Source organism: Centroberyx gerrardi, chromosome 6, assembly GCF_048128805.1.
Source record: "Centroberyx gerrardi isolate f3 chromosome 6, fCenGer3.hap1.cur.20231027, whole genome shotgun sequence".
NCBI classification, from domain to species: domain Eukaryota; kingdom Metazoa; phylum Chordata; class Actinopteri; order Beryciformes; family Berycidae; genus Centroberyx; species Centroberyx gerrardi.
In genome coordinates, this window is record NC_136002.1 from 32,207,184 (window position 1) to 32,228,028 (window position 20,845).

The following is a 20,845-nucleotide window of genomic DNA, read 5'->3' on the forward strand; positions in this document are numbered from 1 at the left end:
AGCAGGTAGTATTTATTGGCTGGTTGTTACTTTAAAGTAACAACATGGTATTTTAAACATTTCGTCTACAGTTTGGATTTCAGCAAATTCACGTTTTGTTTCAGAATAAATTTAATTAGATTTTTGTTTGTATACACACACACACACACACACACACACACACACACACACACACACTTTCCCAAAGAAACTGGCAAATAGACAATAGATAAGTGCTCCCTAATCAAAAGCTCTCTACCACTGCTACCCTAACACACACACACACACACACACACACACACACACACACTCCTCCCAGTAGCTCCCCAGAGGCCTGTCAATACCCCTGCTGTCACACACACACTCTCTCACTCACACACACACACATGCAACAACACATTGAAGAGGCCGGGCCATGCCACCGTTTGTCATCCGGCGAGAAAACAATCTCTCTCTCTCTCTCTCTCTCTCTCTGTTGCTCTCTCTCTCTCTCTCTCTCTCTCTCTCTCTCTCTCTCTCTCTCTCTCTCTCTCTCTCTCTCTCTCTCTCTCTCTCTCTCTCTCTCTCTCTCTCTCTCTCTCTGTCTGTTTATTCCTCCCTCCCTCTTTCCTTATTTATTGTACTTTCTCCTCCTCTTGTGTCACTCCTTTCCTTTCACCTCCTCCCTCTCTCACTCCATTCCTAACCGACTCTGTCTGCCCACTTTCTTCTCTTTCCCTTTCATCCTTTCTCTTTATTTTGCTCCCTCCCTCCTTCATCCCTTCATCTTTAACTGGCTGTTGTTGTCCGTTTCTGTTTTTCTCTCAACTTGTTTTCATTCCCTCACTCTCGATCCACCCCCGTTCCTTCTCTTTTTATCCCTCCTGTACTTGCTAACAGTGCTGAAAAACACAAATGTGAAGAAAAATACAATTCAGAATGGATTCCTTCCTGCCAGGCCCTCTGCAGCTCCTTTAAAAACATCTAAAAAAGTTTAAAATTCTCTAAATTTAAGGCCTTAAGAAGTATTAAAATGTCCTAAATACAGTTGTTAGAGATCTTTTCTTCACCATGGATGAATCCAGATCAGATCAGAGTTAACTTCATGTCCCTTAACTTTTAAAAGAAAAATCCCCTCAGACCTTTTTCCACTGTTAGATCTCATCAGTCTGTGATGTTTAATACATTCCAGAAGTTATTTAGTGGTGAACCAACTTTCCCTCAACCTGCCTCGTCTAGTTCTACTGCAGTTTCTAACTTTCCCAGAATGCCCTTCGACTTGTGGCATTGTAGTGTTCGCTAGCTAGCCAGCTAGTTCATAAACATTGGGGCGTGTCTATGATCGCAGCCGCACCTTTTTACTCAAACCCCAGCCTGTCTCTCTGCTGCAGTGCATTCTGGTCTCTCTCCTGCTCCTGTGGGTGGAGAAACTGGTCTCTCTCCTCTTCTACGATGGATTTCTCCCTGTATGATTGTTGAACGTCTCTTGGTGCAAAATGGCGGCTCTAGAAAGAAGCCCTCGCTCTTTGATTCTGAGGGACTGACACCAAAACCTGACGTTTACCGCTGAGGTTTTACATCCTGAAACATTTTCTCATATCAAACTCCACTGGAGCTGCTGGAAACATCTGGAGGTGACGTCACCTCGTTATCCACGAAGAAGAGAAATACAAAAAACTACTAAGATGGAGCCAGGAATGCAAAGTACATCACCAATAGCTGATTTTTTTAACAGTGTTAAAGGGTTTTAGGGTGGAATTTTCCTTAACACCCATTTTCCTATCCAAAGTCACTGGTCACATCGTGCTGCCACTGCCTTCCTAAGTCTCTGCAGTGTACAGCAGGCTGAATAAACTGCAGACTAGCAGGTTGGGGTTAGCAGTCGTCTGATAACCTGCAACAGGAAACAGCCTCAGCAGCTTCCTGGCAGATGAGTTGTGGCTCTGGAGGAAGGCGGACGCTCGGCCACCCAGACGGCGAGGAGAGAAAAACACAAACGCTGCCGCTCCGACCGGCGGTCCGCTGTCAGACCGAGGCCTCTCTCACACAAAGACACGACATTGACTATGAAAGGAAGACCGTTACAGAGAGAGAGAGAGAGACAGAAGATGAAAGGAGAGAACCAAGAGAGGAGAAGAAAGAGGAGAGAAAGAGGAGGAGGAGGAGGAGTGGGGAAAGCCCTGTAATCCTGGGATATGATCCTGGGATGAAACACACAGTCACAAACACGTGAAAAACAGCAGGAGTCTGAACTGTGAATCCAGAAAAACTCCAAACTGAGGAGTGAGTAAACCCTGGAAGAGTTGAATCCCTTACGGCTGTCTGGTTATGGCTCAAATCAAAGAGTCTGCAAGTTTTGTCAAGTTAAATTTCAGACTGGTTAAGACATTTAATGTTTGGTTTGGTTGGTTGAAATAAACATGAGAATGAAAACAGCTGTAGCCCTACAAGAGCTACGGTCTGTGACTGGATTCACTTGTAATGGGAAAAACAACACAAACAACGTGCAGCAGTTCAAAGTGCAAAGTATTACTATTTTTAACTGTATTCAAGACCTGGAGTTAAGATAATTTTAGACATTTCGAGACTTTTCCAGGACATCCAGAAGTTGCTCTCCTCTACAGGAAACCAACCATCATCCCTACACTGTCGGGTAAAAACTTTGCGTCTCCGAAATATCAACTTTTCAAGAGCTACAGACAATAAAACAGCCTCGTATTCAGCTTGACCACCAAGAATTATTTGGTTCATCCAGATTGGGAAAGAGTTTCATCAGACCAAGAGTCGTAGAGTTTTCTCCTTCTACAGAGGAGCATGAAATCCTTCAGCTCAAGTTAAAACATTCAAATCTGCAAAATTGCAGTTAGGAGGTTTTCACAGCAGCAATTTCAAGTCTTATTCTCTTAGAATAAAAACCTAGTTGGCTGGTAAAAGAGTGAAAGTGGCTGGTAAATTAGTCTCCTCTACAGGTAACCAACTATCATTTTGTTTCTTGTCATACATTTTTTAGAACTTTAAAATTGTTTAAAGAAAAGTGATTTTGTAAAAAAAAAAAAAAAATTGATGTCAATGTGCAGGATTTACTGAGTTTGAGTGATGAAAGACCAATATTGTACTTGATTCATGGACCAAAAATTACCTGCAGCTCTGAAACACCTGAAACACAACTCTCTTTTAAATTGCAGAAGTTCATATTGCGGTTTTGATTTATTATTGTTTTTTTTATTAATTGTTCAGCTCTACTTAAAACCTAGCTGGCTGGTGAAACGGTGAAAGTGGCTTGTGAATTTGGGGATTTCCCAGCCGGTGGAAATCAAGTTGATTTATCGCCCTCTTCCCCCCCGGCAGAGGAGACCCGGGGCGCGTTCAACAGCCCAAAACAAACAAACTGGAAACGGTAGTGCATCGACCTCCTGTTGCAAAGCGTTTGTTACGGGTTGTTATTGGCTGAGACGAAGATTCTTTGAGTCTTCCTCGAACAATTCTCCGAGCCAACTGTGCAGCCGCGTGACAGGTGTTTGTACACAGCCAATGAAAACAGCAGAATCGCTCCGAACGGCATCAAACGCACCTCAAAAGCTGTTGCAAAACGTTTTGCACCGTAGCAGAACAGTGCAAAGTTTGAACGTGGCCCTCGCAAATATTCCTCCTCCTCTCCATCCTTCTCCTGCCATCCTCCGCTCATCCACCCATCACCGCCTTCAGCCATTAGCTCCGCCCCTCCATCACTTCATCCAACCCCCCCCCCCCCCCCCCCCCGCCTCATTAACATTAGAAAAGCCTGCTTTAATCTATCCCACACACACATACACACACATACTGAGCAGGCTGACATCATCGGCATACACAGGAGTACATAGCATACCACACACACACACGCACACACACCGTATCCCTTTTATGGGGTGTGTTTGGTTGGCGTGGGTCTGGTTCCCAGGGGAGAGGTTACTCAACAGCCCCGCTTACACTCCCACGCTCCGTGTGTGTGTGTGTGTGTGTGTGTGTGTAGGGGGCTGGTTAAACATCTCCTTCCCCAGCAGACTGCATGTTATCACCCCACTTCGTTTCATTACTCCTGGTGAGGGGGAACACACACACACACACACACACACACACACACACACACACACACACACGACAAGATGAGGAGTAAAAAATCAGGCTTCTATGATGTCTAATTTTGGCCAATTTTCTTACCCAAAACGCCAATTTTGAGTTCTTGAATTTCACCAAACTGGACCTTGAAAGTCTTTGAAAACTCAAAAATGGCTTTCTGTGCATCCTCCTTAGCTTCATCTCTCTCTCTCTTTCTCTCCACCTTCACCCCCCATCTGGAAACACACACCATGCAGATCCGCATGTGAATGCATACGCCCATTCAGCGCGTCTTCACAGCAAGAGCGTGGCAGATGGCTTCTGCTTCCTGCTTCAGCACGCTGCTATGAACTCTGGGGGATTGAGTCCCCTGGGACCGGAGCAGCGTGTGTACGCGTGTGTGTTTGTGTGTGTGTGTGTGTGTATAGAGAGAGAGACAGAGCGGGACGGAGGGTTAGAGAGGCAGAGTTAGACACGTGTGTGTATCTTGCTATTGTGCTGCTATCTGCAGTAATGAGCCCGCGGCCCCATGGGAAACCAAGTCTCTATTATTATTAGTCATTAGTCGGCAGACAGCTGGAGGCGTTGTTAGCACGACCGGAGCGAGCGAGGCTATCTCCGGCCCATCAGCGGCTCATTGATCAGCCTGGAGTTCAGGGCTGGAGGTTTGTTAGGCGAGCTGCCCGGCTCCGGTCCTGGACTGCACTCCGCTCTGAGTGGACTTCTCTGTTTGGGGTGTAGGTTTTGATCCGGGCCCGGCCTTGATCCCCGCCCTGACTCCGCTATATTTTTAATGTGATTACCGTATTTCCTCTAATAGTGGCCTGTAGTCAATTAAAAGCCGGGTCTCCGATAATGGCCGGGGCTGTCGTCGACACGAACAAATAAAGGCCGGCCTCAAATACAGGCCGGGGAAAAAACAAAGGAAACAAGACTAGGTCAAAACCAGTATATGGCTGGACCGTGTCCGTCTCCTCTCTCCGCCGCTGTCCTCTCCACCGCGCCCACGGCCCGCATTGATCCTCCCGATCCGAGCCCCGGACCCCCGCCGAAATCTCGGCCGGATCACCGGGAACACATCGGCGCCCAGGTTCAGTTAGCTTCAGTTAGCTTCAGTTAGCTTCAGCTTACATGCAAACAACGGTGGATACCGGTAAACTCCTGCTGCCTGTTTGTAACTGTAGTTTGTAACTGTAGTTTGTAGTAACGTACAAGTGCCACAAGACGGCTCGGCCGGCGGAAGTCTCTGGAGCGTGCCGTCCTCGATTACCGTAATTATCGTAATGCATTGCAGTAACAAAAAAACGGCTACCTAACGAACCCCAACAGAAGCGGATCAGAAAACAAGGAGGCTTCGTACTAAAATATGAGCAAATATACTTATCAAACAGAGGGAATTAGAAATAAAGGCCTGTCTCTAATATAAGCCTGCTTCCAATAAAGGCCTGGTACCCTCTGCAGTTGAGGTAAATAAAGGCCCGGGGCCAATATTAGAGGAAATACGGTATGCAGATTTGTTTCTAATTTTCTATGTGTTGTGACATGTGACATTGCTGCTGGCACTGCCATTTCTTGGACCGGGTCTCACTTGAAAAAGTGATTGCATCTCAATGAGACGACCTGGTAAAATAAAGGTAATAAAGCGGTTTGTTACCGTCCTGTAGAGCCGGGCGACGTACCGAACATTTACCAAAACTGACACTGGCTGTCTCTCTCCGACCAAATGTTCTCCATGTCAGTCTGTTGTCTACATGTCAGTCTGTTGTCTACATGTCAGTCTGTTGTCTACATGTCAGTCTGTTGTCTACATGTCAGTCTGTTCTCTACATGTCAGTCTGTTGTCTACATGTCAGTCTGTTCAGTAAAAACATTTGTCAAGTACCAACTTTGCATAAATGGTTTCATTTAGAAGCAGTAGAGCGAGAGTAGAATCTGCTGTCAAGCCAGACAGAGAAGAACAGAATAAGACAGGAAGTAAGGAGGGTTTACCTTCAAAATAAAAGTACTTTTTATATTTATGACGCTAATGGTGAATGTAGTATTTCTGCACCGGGGTTAGAAAAATAAACAAATTATGTTTTTTATTTATTGTTATCGAGGTGAATGTGACAGTATATATAGTGATATGAATCTCAGGCCGTATCTCCCTGACCCCGGGAGTCTGGTCCAGTGACAGATGGGTGTGTTTAGCAGTCTGGCTCGGCACGGCTTGGCTTGGCTCCTGTCACCTGGTTTAATATACCTTAGATGCAGCTTGGCTTGGTTTTGTAAGGTGTGATATCAGTCACTGTGGCAGCCATTGTAGAAGTCTCTGTTTATGTTCGTACAAGCGATAGACTGATATATGGAGCCGATATTGGCCTTTTATTAAATATGAGATATCCATCAGTCTGTGTCGTCCAGCTCTGATGTGACGGAGGTAAACCTGACATGACATTTGATTTTCTTTGCATATTTATTCCTTTAATTGTTCGATAATGTATTTTCTTATAAATTAATTTATCCTGCCTTAAAGAGCCTTAAAAAAATCATCAGTCTGGGTTTCAGTGGAGAGTTTTAGTGTCCCATGACGGTCTACATGCTGGTTCAGAGGCTTTTCCACCCTGATGAGAAGAAAATTCTGGAAGAAACACATTTTTTTGGCATGATATTGGAAACGTAAACACAAAAATGTTGGTATTGGCCTTCAAAAACTCACATCATTTGAAGCCTGATTACTGTACAAAGTCAACAGGCGAAGATCACATATCTGATGATCCCTGATCTTGACACGTTCACAGATATTGATCGAACCGCCTAAGATCATAAATAACTTGTGGATTTTCCCTTTAAACGCAGCCTGCCCTGCTGAGGTGCGGTGAGGTGTAACGTCTGCTTTATCGGCCCGCTGGAGATGTTTCATCATGACTTGCCTGAAACTCCCAGCTGCAGAATTGGCTCATAAATCCTGTTTCCCCATGAAACGGCTCACATCATGTCAGTAGGCAGCGAACGTTACAGCGTGAGAGCAGCTTCCTGATTCAGATTAATGTTTAACATTTACAACACAGCAGTTTCAAACTTCAGTGTATTTTGAGGGTTATAAACATATTAACGGTAATCCTGTATCCGAGTTATCCGAGGCTGAACAGTTAGTCGAAAAAAGAATTACAACGGAAGAACAACATTGGTGAAAACCTTTCATCAAACTCTAATCCTGCACACTGACATCTATTTTTTTTTATTACAAAATTCTTTTAACAATTTTAAAGTTCTACCAAATTTATAATGATAGAAAACGAAGAAAAATTATATGAATCGCAGTTGCAACATTCTGTCAAATAACCCCAATTAGATTTTTTGTCAATATCGTTCAGCCCTAGTAGGAAGTTTCTGATTTCCCGACATCACTTGAACGCAGCACTCTACTGCAGCAGCCATCAGGGTTCGAACCGTCTGCGAGTCAAAGTGCTTTGTTTTGGTTTTTTAAATTCATGTCCAGGTCTAGACAGAGTTATTGAGCTGCTGTCCTCGGGGAGTTGTAGTTTTTATGACCCATCAGGACTACAGCTGTGGTCCTGAAGGGGATCGGACCTCCTCCTCTGCTCTGCACAGGAAGGGGAAAAGTGCTCTCTTGTCTTATCCTCGAGACTTTTATTAACTGCTTGTGATTGTCACTGATATAAAGCATCATTTCGCTTCATTTCTCTTTGAATCGAACAGTTAAAACCTGGAAATGCAGCGGTACAAGTCTGAGTTTGTTTCCTCCTGCGTTTATAGATGATGTTCTCCTTTCCTGTACTTATCACAAGGAGTCTGCAAGTCTTTTAAAAAGTCTTAAAATCTCTCAGAATGAATTTTCTATATAAAAGGTCTTCAGTACAGTTAAAGGTTGCGTTTTAAAAATGTTGCTTTTCCTCAGTGCAACCAGGAAGATTTCTCACCAGAAAAGCTATGCACTGACGCACACTTTACGTTCTATTTTTGGTGTTAAATTGGTCTTAAAACCTTATTTAAACTGGCATGAAACCAATAATCTTGGCATTTTCATATCATGTCATGTCGATTTTGCTGACAGCTTAGAGCTAAAGATGTCAAAAAGATAAAAAAAATAAAAATAAAAAAAACAGGAAATCGAGGATTGACACTGTAAAAAAGGTAAAAAATGTAACTTGCAGAAACCTGTAGTCACTTTGTAGCAGAGGCGGGGACTCGAGTCACATGACTTGGACTCGAGTCACATGACTTGGACTCGAGTCACATGACTTGGACTCGAGTCACAGTTTGAATTACTTGAGACTTGACTTGCTGCATGAAGAGAAGACTTGAGACTCGACTTGACTTGGGTTCTGGTGACTTGGGACTTGACTCTGACTTGTACTTTGATGACTTGACTGATTGAATTTATTGAAGTTGAAACTGATTATAGAAATCAAACTCATGATGCTCTTACCAAGTTTTTATCCTATTAAAACCATATTGCATTGAAAAGTCCTCGATATTTAGTTTTCTTTAAGATATTAAATTGATACTGGAACTTGTTCTGACTTGTTCATTTAGACTTGAGACTTGACTTTAATGACTTGGACTTGTTTTGTCTTCCAGACGCTCCGGTCGTCCAACAGCTGAGAAGAACCTTCAAATACTTCAAAGACTACAGACAGGTGAGTGGATAATACAGCAGAATCTCTGTCGCGTTGTGCCGGGGTCTGTGTCCGTTGTTGATGATGTCATCTGCGTGCGCCGCCCCCTCAGATGATCATCGAGCCGACGAGCCCCAAGCTGCTGCCCGACCCGCTGAAGGAGCCGTACTACCAGCCGCCCTACACTCTGGTGCTGGAGCTCACCGACGTGCTGCTGCACCCGGAGTGGTCGGTACGTCCCGCTGCCTCACCTGCTGCTCCTCGTCATCCTCCTCCTCTTCATCATCTTCCTCCTCCTCATCATCCTCCTCCTCTTCATCATCTTCCTCCTCATCATCATCCTCCTCTTCATCATCTTCCTCCTCCTTTCCTTCCTTCTCTCCTCTCCTTCCTCTCTTCTCCTCTCCTTCTTTCTCTCGTCTCCTTCCTCTTCCTTCTCTCTTCTCCTTCCTCTCTTCTCCTCTCCTTCTTTCTCTCGTCTCCTTCCTCTTCCTCCTCTCCTTTCCTTCCTTCTCTCTTCTCCTTCCTCTCTTCTCCTCTCCTTCTTTCTCTCATCTCCTTCCTCTTCCTTCTCTCCTCTTCCTCCTCTCCTTTTCTTCCTTCTCTCGTCTCCTTCCTCTTCCTCCTCTCCTTTCCTTCCTTCTCTCTTCTCCTTCCTCTCTTCTCCTCTCCTTCTTTCTCTCGTCTACTTCTTTCTCTCGTCTCCTTCCTCTTCCTTCTCTCCTCTTCCTCCTCTCCTTTCCTTCCTTCTCTCTTCTCCTTCCTCTCTTCTCCTCTCCTTCTTTCTCTCGTCTCCTTCCTCTTCCTCCTCTTCATCATCTTCCTCCTCCTTTCCTTCCTTCTCTCTTCTCCTTCCTCTCTTCTCCTCTCCTTTCTCTCGTCTCCTTCTTTCTCTCGTCTCCTTCCTCTTCCTTCTCTCCTCTTCCTCCTCTCCTTTTCTTCCTTCTCTCCTCTCCTTCCTCTCTTCTCCTCTTCTTCTTTCTCTCGTCTCCTTCCTCTTCCTCCTCTCCTTTTCTTCCTTCTCTCGTCTCCTTCCTCTCTTCTTCCTCTCCTCTCCTTTCCATTGCGTCATCTCCTTTCTCCTTCATTTCCTTTCTTTTCCTTCCTCTTCTCCTTCCTCTTCTTCCTCTCTCCGCTCTCCTTCCTTTCCTCTCTCCTCTCCCTTCTCCTCTCCTCTTCTCCTTCCTCCTCTCCTTCCTTTCCGTTCTCCTCTTTTCTATTTCCTTCTCTCCTCTCTCCTCCCCTCCTCCTTTCTTCTCCTCTCCTCCTCTCCTTTTGTCTCCTTCCTCTACTTCATCCTCTCTCCTTCCTCTTCCTCCTTTCCTCTCCTTCTCTTCTCTTCTCCTCTCTTTCTCTTGAACTGACAGGATATCTATCTTTATTTATTTATTTCTCCTCCTTTCTCTCTTTTTTTCTTTCTGTCTTTTTCCGCCGTTCTCGCTTTTTTTCTTTCTCTCTGTCGTTTGATATTCTTCATTCCTTTTAATCTTGCAGTAAGTTTTGTTTTTTCTGATCTAAACTGGTCCTGGCTGGAGGAAATGTAGAGCGGGTAGAAAAAGACGAGAGAGAAGGAGAGACAGAAGAGAGGGAGGAAGGGAAGGAAGGAAGGAAGGAAGGATAGAAGGATGGAAGGAAGGAAGGATAGAAGGAGGGAGAGGGGAAGTGAAGCAGGAGGTGCAGGGGGTTAATGGTTGTACAGGACAGGTGGAGTGTGTGTGTGTGTGTGTTGGAGGTGTGTCACCACCTGTCGACTTGTGCTATCTGTTGAGACACACACACACACACACACACACACACACACACACACACACACACACACACTTAAACCTTCCACCGACCTGACAGGTGTGCAGCAGCTGTAACTCGACACCCGCCGCCTCCTAAAGTACACACACACACACACACACACACACATAACCCTTACCCCTCCCCGCCTTCACCTGCCTCCCCACCTGAGCTCTGCTTCTTCTCCTACACACACACACACACACACACACACACACACACACACATAACCCTTACCCCTCCCCGCCTTCACCTGCCTCCCCACCTGAGCTCTGCTTCCTCTCCTACACACACACACACACACACACACACACACTTTGATCCATTATTACTCATTCCTCCCCATAAGTTGTATAAACACACACCTGTCCTTCTCTTTTCAACTGTCTCCCCTCTTCTTCAGCCCCGACACACACACACACACACACACACACACACACACACACACACACACCGCTCGGTTCCTACCCCAGCGCTACAGAATCAAACATCAGTAACTGCTTCAACGGTCACAGCAACAACATTTTATTGCCGTAATCATCATGATCTGAACTTGAAGGCCTGAAGCAGCTGGACTGTCTCTGATCCGGTTCTTACAGGTTTCAGTTTTCCACCTTGGGCCGATATTCCATAATACTATTGCAATATTTTGCGAATATCACAATATATTGATATGGCCATTGTTTTTGCTAAATAGTAAGATCACATTTTTAGGCTATTAAAAATGACATAATGATAATAATGATTAGTATTAATAGCCTAGAAATTTGAATTAATTTAGAAGAAATAAAATAGAATCCCAGCAAAAGGGAAAAAACACAGAAACACCCTGAAAGTCACTAAAGAGTTCTTGAATTTGATTTCCCAAATGAGCTCAGGACCCCTGTGAAGTGAATACACTCCACCCTGACACACACACACACACACACACACACGCACACACACACACACACACAGGTCCAGACAGCCCTCAGGTTGTTGTGTGTGTTTAACAAAGTTGTGTGTGTGTAACTCCTGGCCTGGGTGGAAAAGCTCATGACCTCCTGGTGTTTGGCCATAACTAAACAACGTCTGTTCTACTGCTAGAGTTACACACACACACACACACACACACACACACACACACACACACACACACAGAGGGAAAATGGAGACCAGTCTGACTTGACAGGAATGAAAACACCAAGCGATGGAAATTCAGTCTTGTGAAAGTATGAGTGGATATTTTCTCTGTCTGACTACCTGTGTGTGTGTGTGTGTGTGTGTGTGTGTGTGTGTCCAGCTGTCGACAGGCTGGCGGTTTAAGAAGCGTCCCGGCATCGACTACCTGTTCCAGCAGCTGGCTCCGCTCTACGAGATCGTCATCTTCACTGCTGAGACCGGCATGGTGAGGCTCACACACAGGCACACACACACACAGGCACTCGCACACACAAGGCACACACACAGGCACACACACACACAAGGCACACACACAGGCACACAGGCTCACACACATGCACTCTCACGCACACTAACACACCCTCACACACATAAACACACACACACACACACACACACACCCTGAACCACAGAGGATTGAGTTGTGTTTAGCACTAAATAATCTCCTGTAGGTTTTACTGTCATGTTGATCAGTGTTGTTGTTGTTGTTGTTGTTGTTGTTGTTGACACTGATGTTGTTTAGTCATCATCTGCTTCACTGTCCTTTACATTCAGCCTGAGGAAACAGAAGAGACACTTTACCACCTCAAACTGACAGATCAATATTATTGATCTTTATGGTGATGATATGGTGATTTTAGGATCATCATGACACAATTCTGCTGTCTGAAGTGATGAACAGGCACATTTTATATAAAAACTCACAAAATGAGGTATGGTAGGAAGGAGTAGGAATATTATTTGAAAATCTCTGCTTAATTTGATTATTTAACGTGGTTTTGCATACGGCAGCCGCATCGCGATATATATCGATATAGAAAACAAATACTAATGATTATCATGATATTGATTTCGCACAAATTTCAATATTTGACTTTCAGTCGAATTTCAAACAAATCGGAATGAATTTGAGTCCCCCAAACCACATTTTTATTAATTTATTTATTTTACAGCCGACTGAACCGAACACCTCGGCTCCACGCTCTCTCATTCTGTCTTGTGCTTTTGTTTTGTTTCTGTGTTTTTATTTTGTTGCATACTGTATTATATTGTTTTGTTCTGTGATTGATTATTGATCAGTTAGATCTAGGTCAGCTCGCTCTCTGTGAAGTCCTTTAAGACAGACTGCGGGACGAAGGACTGCAGAAATAAATCCCAAGAAGTAATTTCGACGTTCAACTTCAATTTCGATGTTCATCACATTGAACCGGATGCTAACAAAGTATGCTAATATTCAAATAATATTCCTAAATTTCTCTCAGATCTCATTCCGTAATAATGAATTTAAATGAAACTATGTATCTCCATATCATTATTTCATCACCGTGTGGCTCTATTTGGAAGATGATAAACTCTTTGATATGAGTGAGAGTATAAATAACAAATCTACTGTACTGAGATCAGTGATCAGCAAAGCACCAGTGAGCCGTTCAGATCGTCTATCGGCTGATTATGATCAGCAGCTGTTTGATTGATTGATGGATGATGATGTCGTCCCATCTGAATAAGCCCCGCCCCCCCGTCTGTTGGTATTCACATGCTAACACAGTCGTCCTGCTGTCGTCCCTCACATCACTGCTCTGTTTACTGTGTGAAGTGTGGCGAGTGTTTACAGTCGTCCAGAGGCCAAACACACACACGCACACACACTCTCAGACACGGAGAAGAGACACACACACACACACTCTTGCTGAATGAGTTTCCCTCCCTGTCTGTTCAGTGTGTGGATCTTTATCTGTGGATCTCCTCCATCTCCTCCGTTTATCTGACCTGAAATCAAACCTTAAACTTCTAAACACATAGAAAACAGTTACTGCTGTTTACGTCTGTGCGGCGGATTTGAGGACATCGACTCACAAAATGATTTCAGTCGGAGTCGTTCCTACGTCTGTTCTGTAGCAGCGAGCGGCGAACACAGAGACGACGGTCCGACCCAAACAAAGAGGAACAGAGGAAGCCTGGTGGAGCGTTGGGATGACCGGAGGTTTCCAGATCAGGTTCTGATTGAGTTTATACTGTAGAGTCTGTTTCTTCTTCTGTGGTTCTGCCTGGCCGCCATGTTGACGCTCACAACAAACCAACACACACACATCTATCAGCAGTAACTCTGGTTTCTGATGGGTCAGCGCGGCCGCAGCATTAGGATTCGTCTTCTGGGACCGCTGTGTTAAAAATGTTTGTTTTTGAGGACTGAATCATCTGTGGTTTTTAAATACTGACTGAATTCCAGGTAGCAACATGTTCCCAAAATGGATATAAGACACTTTCAATTTTAATAAACACATGAATATCTATGGCTGTTCTGTTGCATTTTCCTCTGCTGTTCAACTCACTTTCAGTTCAACTGGATCTTAAATTCAAACACTGGAAATCTTTGTATAAAGGTTCTTGTATTCAGTCTCTAAAGCAATTACTGAGAGTAAAGGCTCTATCATTATTATGTGAATTACAGTTTAATTCACATTGTAGACCATGATTATGTGTGATAATGATCGTTTTGTCTCTCTGTTCTCTCTCTCTGTGTGTGTGTGTGTGTGTGTGTGTGTGTGTGTCCAGACCGCGTATCCTCTGATTGACAGCATCGATCCACAGGGTTTTGTCATGTATCGTCTCTTCAGGGATGCAACACACTACATGGAAGGACATCATGTCAAGGTACGTCTGTGTGTGTGTGTGTGTGTGTGTGTGTGTGTGTGTTCGGATGTGTTTTGACTCTTTAGAATGATTTATAAGTTATGTTTGCACAGATTGTGAGTGTGCGGATGCCTTTTTCAAGTCTAATTCTCCAGCTCCGGTACCTCCACCAGCTTGACTTCAGCTGCACGATGGTAAAAGTCCACGTGGAAACTGTTCAGTGCAAGGAGAATCTGTTTTCAACTTGTTTCCCTGCGATCCGGTTTGGCTGAACCAGAACTCGGTTGCTGTTGTTTCCTCAGAAGTTGTTTTCGTCCGTCTGTCAGCCTGCTTATTAGCAAGATATCTGAAAAGAGTTACTCACTGATTTGTGTGAAATCCGGTGGACAGATTTTAGTTTTTCAGTCATAACTATTATGCTGCGTTCATGTGCCGGTGGGAAGAGTCCGACATCTGGGACTGATATGTTGTCGTTGGGAAAATCAAACCCAGGAGACAAACGATAAACAAATGAGGTGTCGTTCCAGAAGTAACACCCACTGTCCCTCTCTGTCTGCTGGCACTACGGTTCAGCACATTGTGTTGTTGAAGTTAGGAAACATCTGAAGACATTTGCTAATAAAATCATTTTTTTTGAGGACAGAATCATCAATCAGTTTTTTCCCAAAATGTATAGAGAGCGTTTTGGGATGAAAACCTTCAAACACAAACTGTTACAGAGGTATTTCACTGTTACACACACACACACACACACACACACACACACACACACAGGCGTTCCCCCCTGTGTCTGCTGTCCATAGCTGCCTTCTGCCGCTGCCATTGATTTCTCCTCCTCCTCCTCGCCACAATAGGCCCCTCCCCCTCTCCCTCCTCCACCCTCCCTCCATCTCGGGCCTCATTAACCTTATGCCTCCTTCCCTTTCTCCCTCTCTCCCTTCTTCCCCTAATCTCCTCTCCCTTTCCACCCTCCTCTTCCTTTCCTCCTTCTCTCCTCTCCCTCCTTTCCTTCCTTCCCTCCATCCTTCTTCCCCTTTCCATTCACTCTCTCCTATCTTTCCTTTTTACCCTCTTCTTCCTCTCTCCCTCCCTCTGGCCTCGTTAACCTTATGCCTCCTTCCCTCTCTCCTTCCCCTTACCTCCCCTCCTCTTCCCCTTCTTCCTTCTCCCCTCTCTCTCCCTCCGTCTCCTTCCCTTCCCCGCTTTCCATTCACTCTTCCCCTCCCTCATGTTTCACCCCGTCCTCCTTCCCCTCCCTTCTCCCTCTGCTTCCTTCCTCCTCCTCCTCCTCCTCCTCCTCCTCCTCCTCCTCCTCCTCTCTCCAACTGTCATGTTGAAGAACAGTCTGGAGGTTTTAAGGAGTTTGCTAACCTAGTTCCCAGGAAGAAGACAAACTTATTATCTCATCTCCATAATGCCAAGACAGACCTGAGTCCACATATGCTAATCCTACATATGCTAAGAGAGAGTTATTGATGCTACATATGCTAATGCTACATATGCTAATTGAGAGTTATTGATGCTACATATGCTGATGCTACATATGCTATGGTACAGCTAACGTATTTATGTTACACATGCAAAGAGAGAGTTAGCAACAAGTAAAGACCGACCAGATGTCCCAACACACATCCGGTCTGATCCGCTCTGCCTCTTCATGATCGATGTTGTGGGAACGAAAAATCACTGATTACAACGACCAATTTCTCCACCGGCACTTTCTCCATCTTTGTTGTTGTTGTGGGAAAATGCCCAGCCTCTCCTTCTCTGTGATTGGTTGGCTGAAAAAAGTTGAACAACTGTTGAAGCGCTCCAGACAAGCCGCCGGGCGCAGCGCTTTTTCAAGAGCGACCGCCTTTTGTGCTCCTCACGGCCGCTTCCCGTTCATTTTAATGTAAAAAAAAGGCAGTGGCAGTTTTGAAAAAATAACACTGTGTGAACACAGCCTCATTGATGCTACATATGCTAATGCTACATATGCCAAGGCAGGAGTATTCAACCATGTGCCATGGAGTAAGTAAGTAAAGTTTATTTATATAGCACCTTTCACAGAACAAAGTCACAAAGTGCTTCACAGGAGTAAAATAGTTCAAATAAGACCATCAAATAGTAAGAAACAATAAAACATAAAAACAAAGGACATAAAAACACAGAAATACAGACACAAGAGGCTAGACAAAGGCCAGTCTGAACAGATGAGTCTTCAGCTGCTTTTTAAAAGTGTCAACAGAGACCGCAGATCTTCAGTCCAGTGGAAGAGCGTTCCATAGTTTAGGTGCCACAATGTCAAAGGCTCGATCACCTTTTGTTTTGAGCCTAGCGTGTGTCTGCAGGGTTTCACTCCAACTGCAGCAGGTGATTTCACTGGTTGGCTCCCCTTCGCCCAGAGAGGAGGAAGTGATCAGTGAGATCAGCTGCTGCAGTCTGTGGTCGGAGTGAAACCTGCAGGCACTCGGCCCCCGTGGGACCTGGTTGAATACCCCTGTGTTAAGGTACAGCTAATGTATTTATGCTACATATGTTAGGGCAGAGTTATTGATGCTACATATGCTAAGAGAGAGATGTTAAAGCTGCATATGCCACAGTGTTTACTGGTCCTCCTCCTTCTAAAAGCTGTTGTTAGCTGTCCTGCATCTCGGCGTCGTCTTATTGTTGGCAGGAGAACACAACAGTGGGATTAACCCTCTTTCTTCAAACTGTTTTTTTTTATTCTGGAGTGATGCGGTCCGTGAAGGTCTGCCTTCAGGAGTCCAGATTAAATCAAGTGGGTTTCCTTCCCACGCCGGCTGTTCTGAGGCTGACTGTCCTTCCATCCCCCCTTGTCAGCACATGGTTGAATTTATACTTAAACTGCAGGTTTCTGGGGGAAATGGCTGATTTCTTTTCAGTGTTTCATCTGTAGTGATTCAGCACTTGAATGCCACTACTACAATATCCCACTAAAATAAGTGTAATTTAGACCGCTGTTCCTCAAAACAACAACAAAATGTGGTCCTACTGTTTTAAACCTGCACCTGAATGATAGTCTGGACCCTCACACATCTGCAAAAGTCTCGGTCAAGCAGTGGAAAAAGAATTTGGTAATTTCCTGAAGTTTCAATATTGCACAGAAGTTTAGAAAAGTATGGAAAAACATATACAGTATATTCATATAGTGTCCCGATGTACTGTACATATCTTCTGTGTTTTTTCACTTCACCTATTCTGAGTCTGATCTGAGTCATGTGGGAGGAAAAACCAGAATAGGTGAAGTTTGAGCTGCAGAGTAACAGACCCAAACTTCCCAGCTTCAGACAGCAGGTCACATTATGCGTCAGTCAGTGGGCCGTCTGTCGCTCCACAGCAGACCGTGGACTTTCTGCAAGTTTCCACACGGTGTGCCGGGCCGCAGGTGGCCGCTGCCAGTAACGGGACGGGGCGATGAGACGAGTCGCGGTGTGACGGAGAGAGAGAGAGAGAGAGAGAGGAGCGGTTGACTGTCGGGGTGCGACCTTTTAGTCCCAGGTGCAGCTGTGTGTGTGTCGGCCCGCGGGACGGGAGTTTTTACTGCCCACTTTGTTTTATTCTCTCTCTTTCTCACTTAGATTCAATTCAAGTCGGCTTTACCCGCATTACAAGAGAAAACTGTGTTGGCAAAGCTCTCTCTCTCTCTCTCTGTCCTCATCTCTTTCTCTCTCCTCTTCTTTCTCTCTCCTCTTCTCTCCTTCTCTTCTCTGTCCTCTTCTCTCTGTTGTCTTTCTCTCTCTCTCTCTCTCTCTCTCTCTCTCTCTCTGTCCTCATCTCTTTCTCTCCCTCTCTCTTTCTCTCCTTCTCTGTCCTCTTCTCTCTGTTGTCTTTCTCTCTCTCTCTCTCTCACTCTGTCTCTCTCTCTCTCTGTCCTCATCTCTTTCTCTCCCTCTTTCTCTCCTTCTCTTCTGTCGTCTTCTCTCTGTTGTCTTTCTCTCTCTCTCTCTCTCTCGCTCTCTCTCTGTCCTCATCTCTTTCTCTCTTCTTTCTCTCTCCTCTTCTCTCCCTTCTCTTCTCTGTCCTCTTCTGTTGTCTCTCTCTCTCTCTCTTGCTCTCTCTCTCTCTCTCTCTCCCTCCCTCTCCTGGACTGTAGGTTAAGTCTCTGTTGTGTATGGCTGCACAATTGATCAAAAGCATGTGAATATGAAGTAGAATAATTTCCAGATCAGAGGCAGCAGTTACAGAGCTGCTAACATGCTGCTCTGCTGTTGGACCCACATCTGGCCTGTAACTCAAGTGTCACTTTGTAAAAACTTTCATTGTAAATGTATCAGGTTTTGATTTAAAATGTTTCTTGTTGAAAAATCTAAAATATTGGAAAGTGAGTCTGTGTACTGTGTTGCAATTTATATCACAATTGCAATATTCAGGAAAATAATGGCAGATGGAAATGTTGCTGATTATTACAATTTCTGAATGAGCAACTGGAAATTTTAGAGGAAGTGTTGTGGCTTAAATACCTGGAAGCAACTCTAGGGAGTTTGTGTGTGTGTGTGTGTGTGTGTGTGTGTGTGTGTGTGTGTGTGTCACCCAGCTGGCGACCTGTTGCCTTGCTCAGGGACGACATGGCATCGGATCACACACACACACACACACTGCATAGGTTTGCAAGCTATGATATGCATGAATGCATGTTAACACACGAGTCCACACACACACACACACACACACACACACACACACTGAGGGAAGACAGATGCTTATTATTTATTGGCTGTGAGGAGGATGGACGAATGTGTCCACTGGGCTTTCCTCACACACACACACACACACACACACGCCAGCCCATACATACGAGGGCCCCTCCTCCTGCTGTGACAGGCGTGTGTGTGTGTGTGTGTGAGGGAGCGAGCTGGGGGCTGGGCACCAGATGAGCCGGTGATAGGGACAACGAGCAGCGTCCCTCTCCATCTGTCACACACACACACACACACACACACACACACACACTGGCCAGATGGGGCTGCTAGGGAAAGTGTGTGTGTTTTGTGGATTTTAATCTTGGTGAATATTAATGCTCATTAAGATGTTTAAGTTCCTTATTTGATTATGTCTTTAAAAACGTCAACAGGATTCATGACTCAAGCTTCATGAGGGGAAAAAAAAAATATATATAAATCAAAGTGAGAGTCTCCTCTTCCTCAAAGCCCAGCCTGTCTCTCTGCTGCAGTGCATGCTGGTCTCTCTCCTGCTCCTGCAGTGCATGCTGGTCTCTCTCCTGCTCCTGCAGTGCATGCTGGTCTCTCTCCTGCTCCTGTGGTGGAGAAACTGGTCTCTCTCCTCTTGTACGATGGATTCTTCTCTCCCTGTCTTTAGGATGTAAACTGTCTAAATGTAAATCTTCTCCAGCCGCAGTGAGATGAAGCTGCTTGACCATGAGAAGTTTATCTTGCAGTTTTAAAACATCTCTTCCTTTTTCTCCTCCTCCATCCATCTGTCTGTCTCTCTCTTTCAATTCACTTTAATGAGCTTTTACTGTCATGACATGACACATACATGTGTACATGTTGCCAAAGCGTGCAACAACAAAACAACAAATACAACACATTTAGAAGGAAGTAATATAAGAAAAATAGTGTCAATTATACAACAGATCAGACTCTTCTTTACATGGAATAGTGGTGAGTAATCTCTCTCTCTCTCTCTCTCTGTCTGTCTCTACCTCTCTCTCTCTCTCTCTCTGTCTTCAGGATGTGTTTCTGGACAGCGGTAACGTGAACTGGTGCACTACAAGAAGTTTATCCTGCAGTTGTATAACATCTCTCTTTGTCCTCTCTCTCTCTCTCTCTCTCTCTTCTCTCTCTCTCTCTCTCTCTCTCTCTCTCTCTCTCTCTCTCTCTCTCTCTCTCTCTCTCTCTCTCTCTCTCTCTCTCTCCCTCTCTCCCTCTCTCGTTAGGACGTGTCCTGTCTGAACCGGGACACCAGTAAGGTGATAGTGGTTGACTGTAAGCGGGAGGCGTTCAGTCTGCAGCCGTTTAACGGCATGGCTCTGAAGAAATGGGACGGCAACTCCGAGGACCGGACGCTCTACGACCTCGCCAACTTCCTCAAGAGTAAGAGACTGAGGGAGGGAGAGAGAGAGAGAGAGAGAGAGAGAGTGTGTGAGAGAGAAAGAGTATGCGTGTTTATTCTTCTCCTGGTTCAGGACAATTTGAATAGAAAACTAGTTGTCTCACCTGCTCTCCTCCTCTCCTCTCCTCTTTCTCATTTCCTCTCCTCCTCCTCTCTCCTGTCCTCATCTCCTCTCCTCTCTGTTCTCCCTCCTCCTCCTCAGCCATTGCTCTGAGTGGAGTGGACGATGTGCGCTCGGTGTTGGAGAACTACGCCCTGGAGGACGACCCCATTGAGGCCTTCAAGCGCAGACAGGCTCAGCTGGCGCAGGTAGGGGGAGAAATCCAACGCACCCCAACACTCACCTCGCTACGAAATTGCTGTTTGTCATTTGTTTTATTTTGAAGGAAGCTGCGTTCAGACGACGCCTTTTGCACGTGTTAAAGGGATACATAAAAATTTGGTCAATTGCAGTAAATGGAGTCCAGTCCAAATTGTATTAATTATTTAATGCAAATCGATTCCTACATTGT

At 45.0% G+C, this 20,845-nt stretch overlaps 1 protein-coding gene across 1 annotated transcript in view; it reads left to right on the plus strand.

The window, feature by feature from the left end:
- The window catches only part of timm50 (translocase of inner mitochondrial membrane 50 homolog (S. cerevisiae)), a 46,736-nt gene that overhangs the window by 24,418 nt on the left and 1,473 nt on the right, over positions 1-20,845 (plus strand). Inside the window, exons 5-10 of the mRNA XM_078284169.1 lie at positions 8,638-8,696; positions 8,788-8,907; positions 11,743-11,847; positions 14,178-14,276; positions 20,158-20,314; positions 20,536-20,642. Of these exons, the coding sequence (XP_078140295.1) occupies positions 8,638-8,696; positions 8,788-8,907; positions 11,743-11,847; positions 14,178-14,276; positions 20,158-20,314; positions 20,536-20,642 (647 nt within the window). The remainder of the gene's footprint in view (positions 1-8,637; positions 8,697-8,787; positions 8,908-11,742; positions 11,848-14,177; positions 14,277-20,157; positions 20,315-20,535; positions 20,643-20,845) is intronic.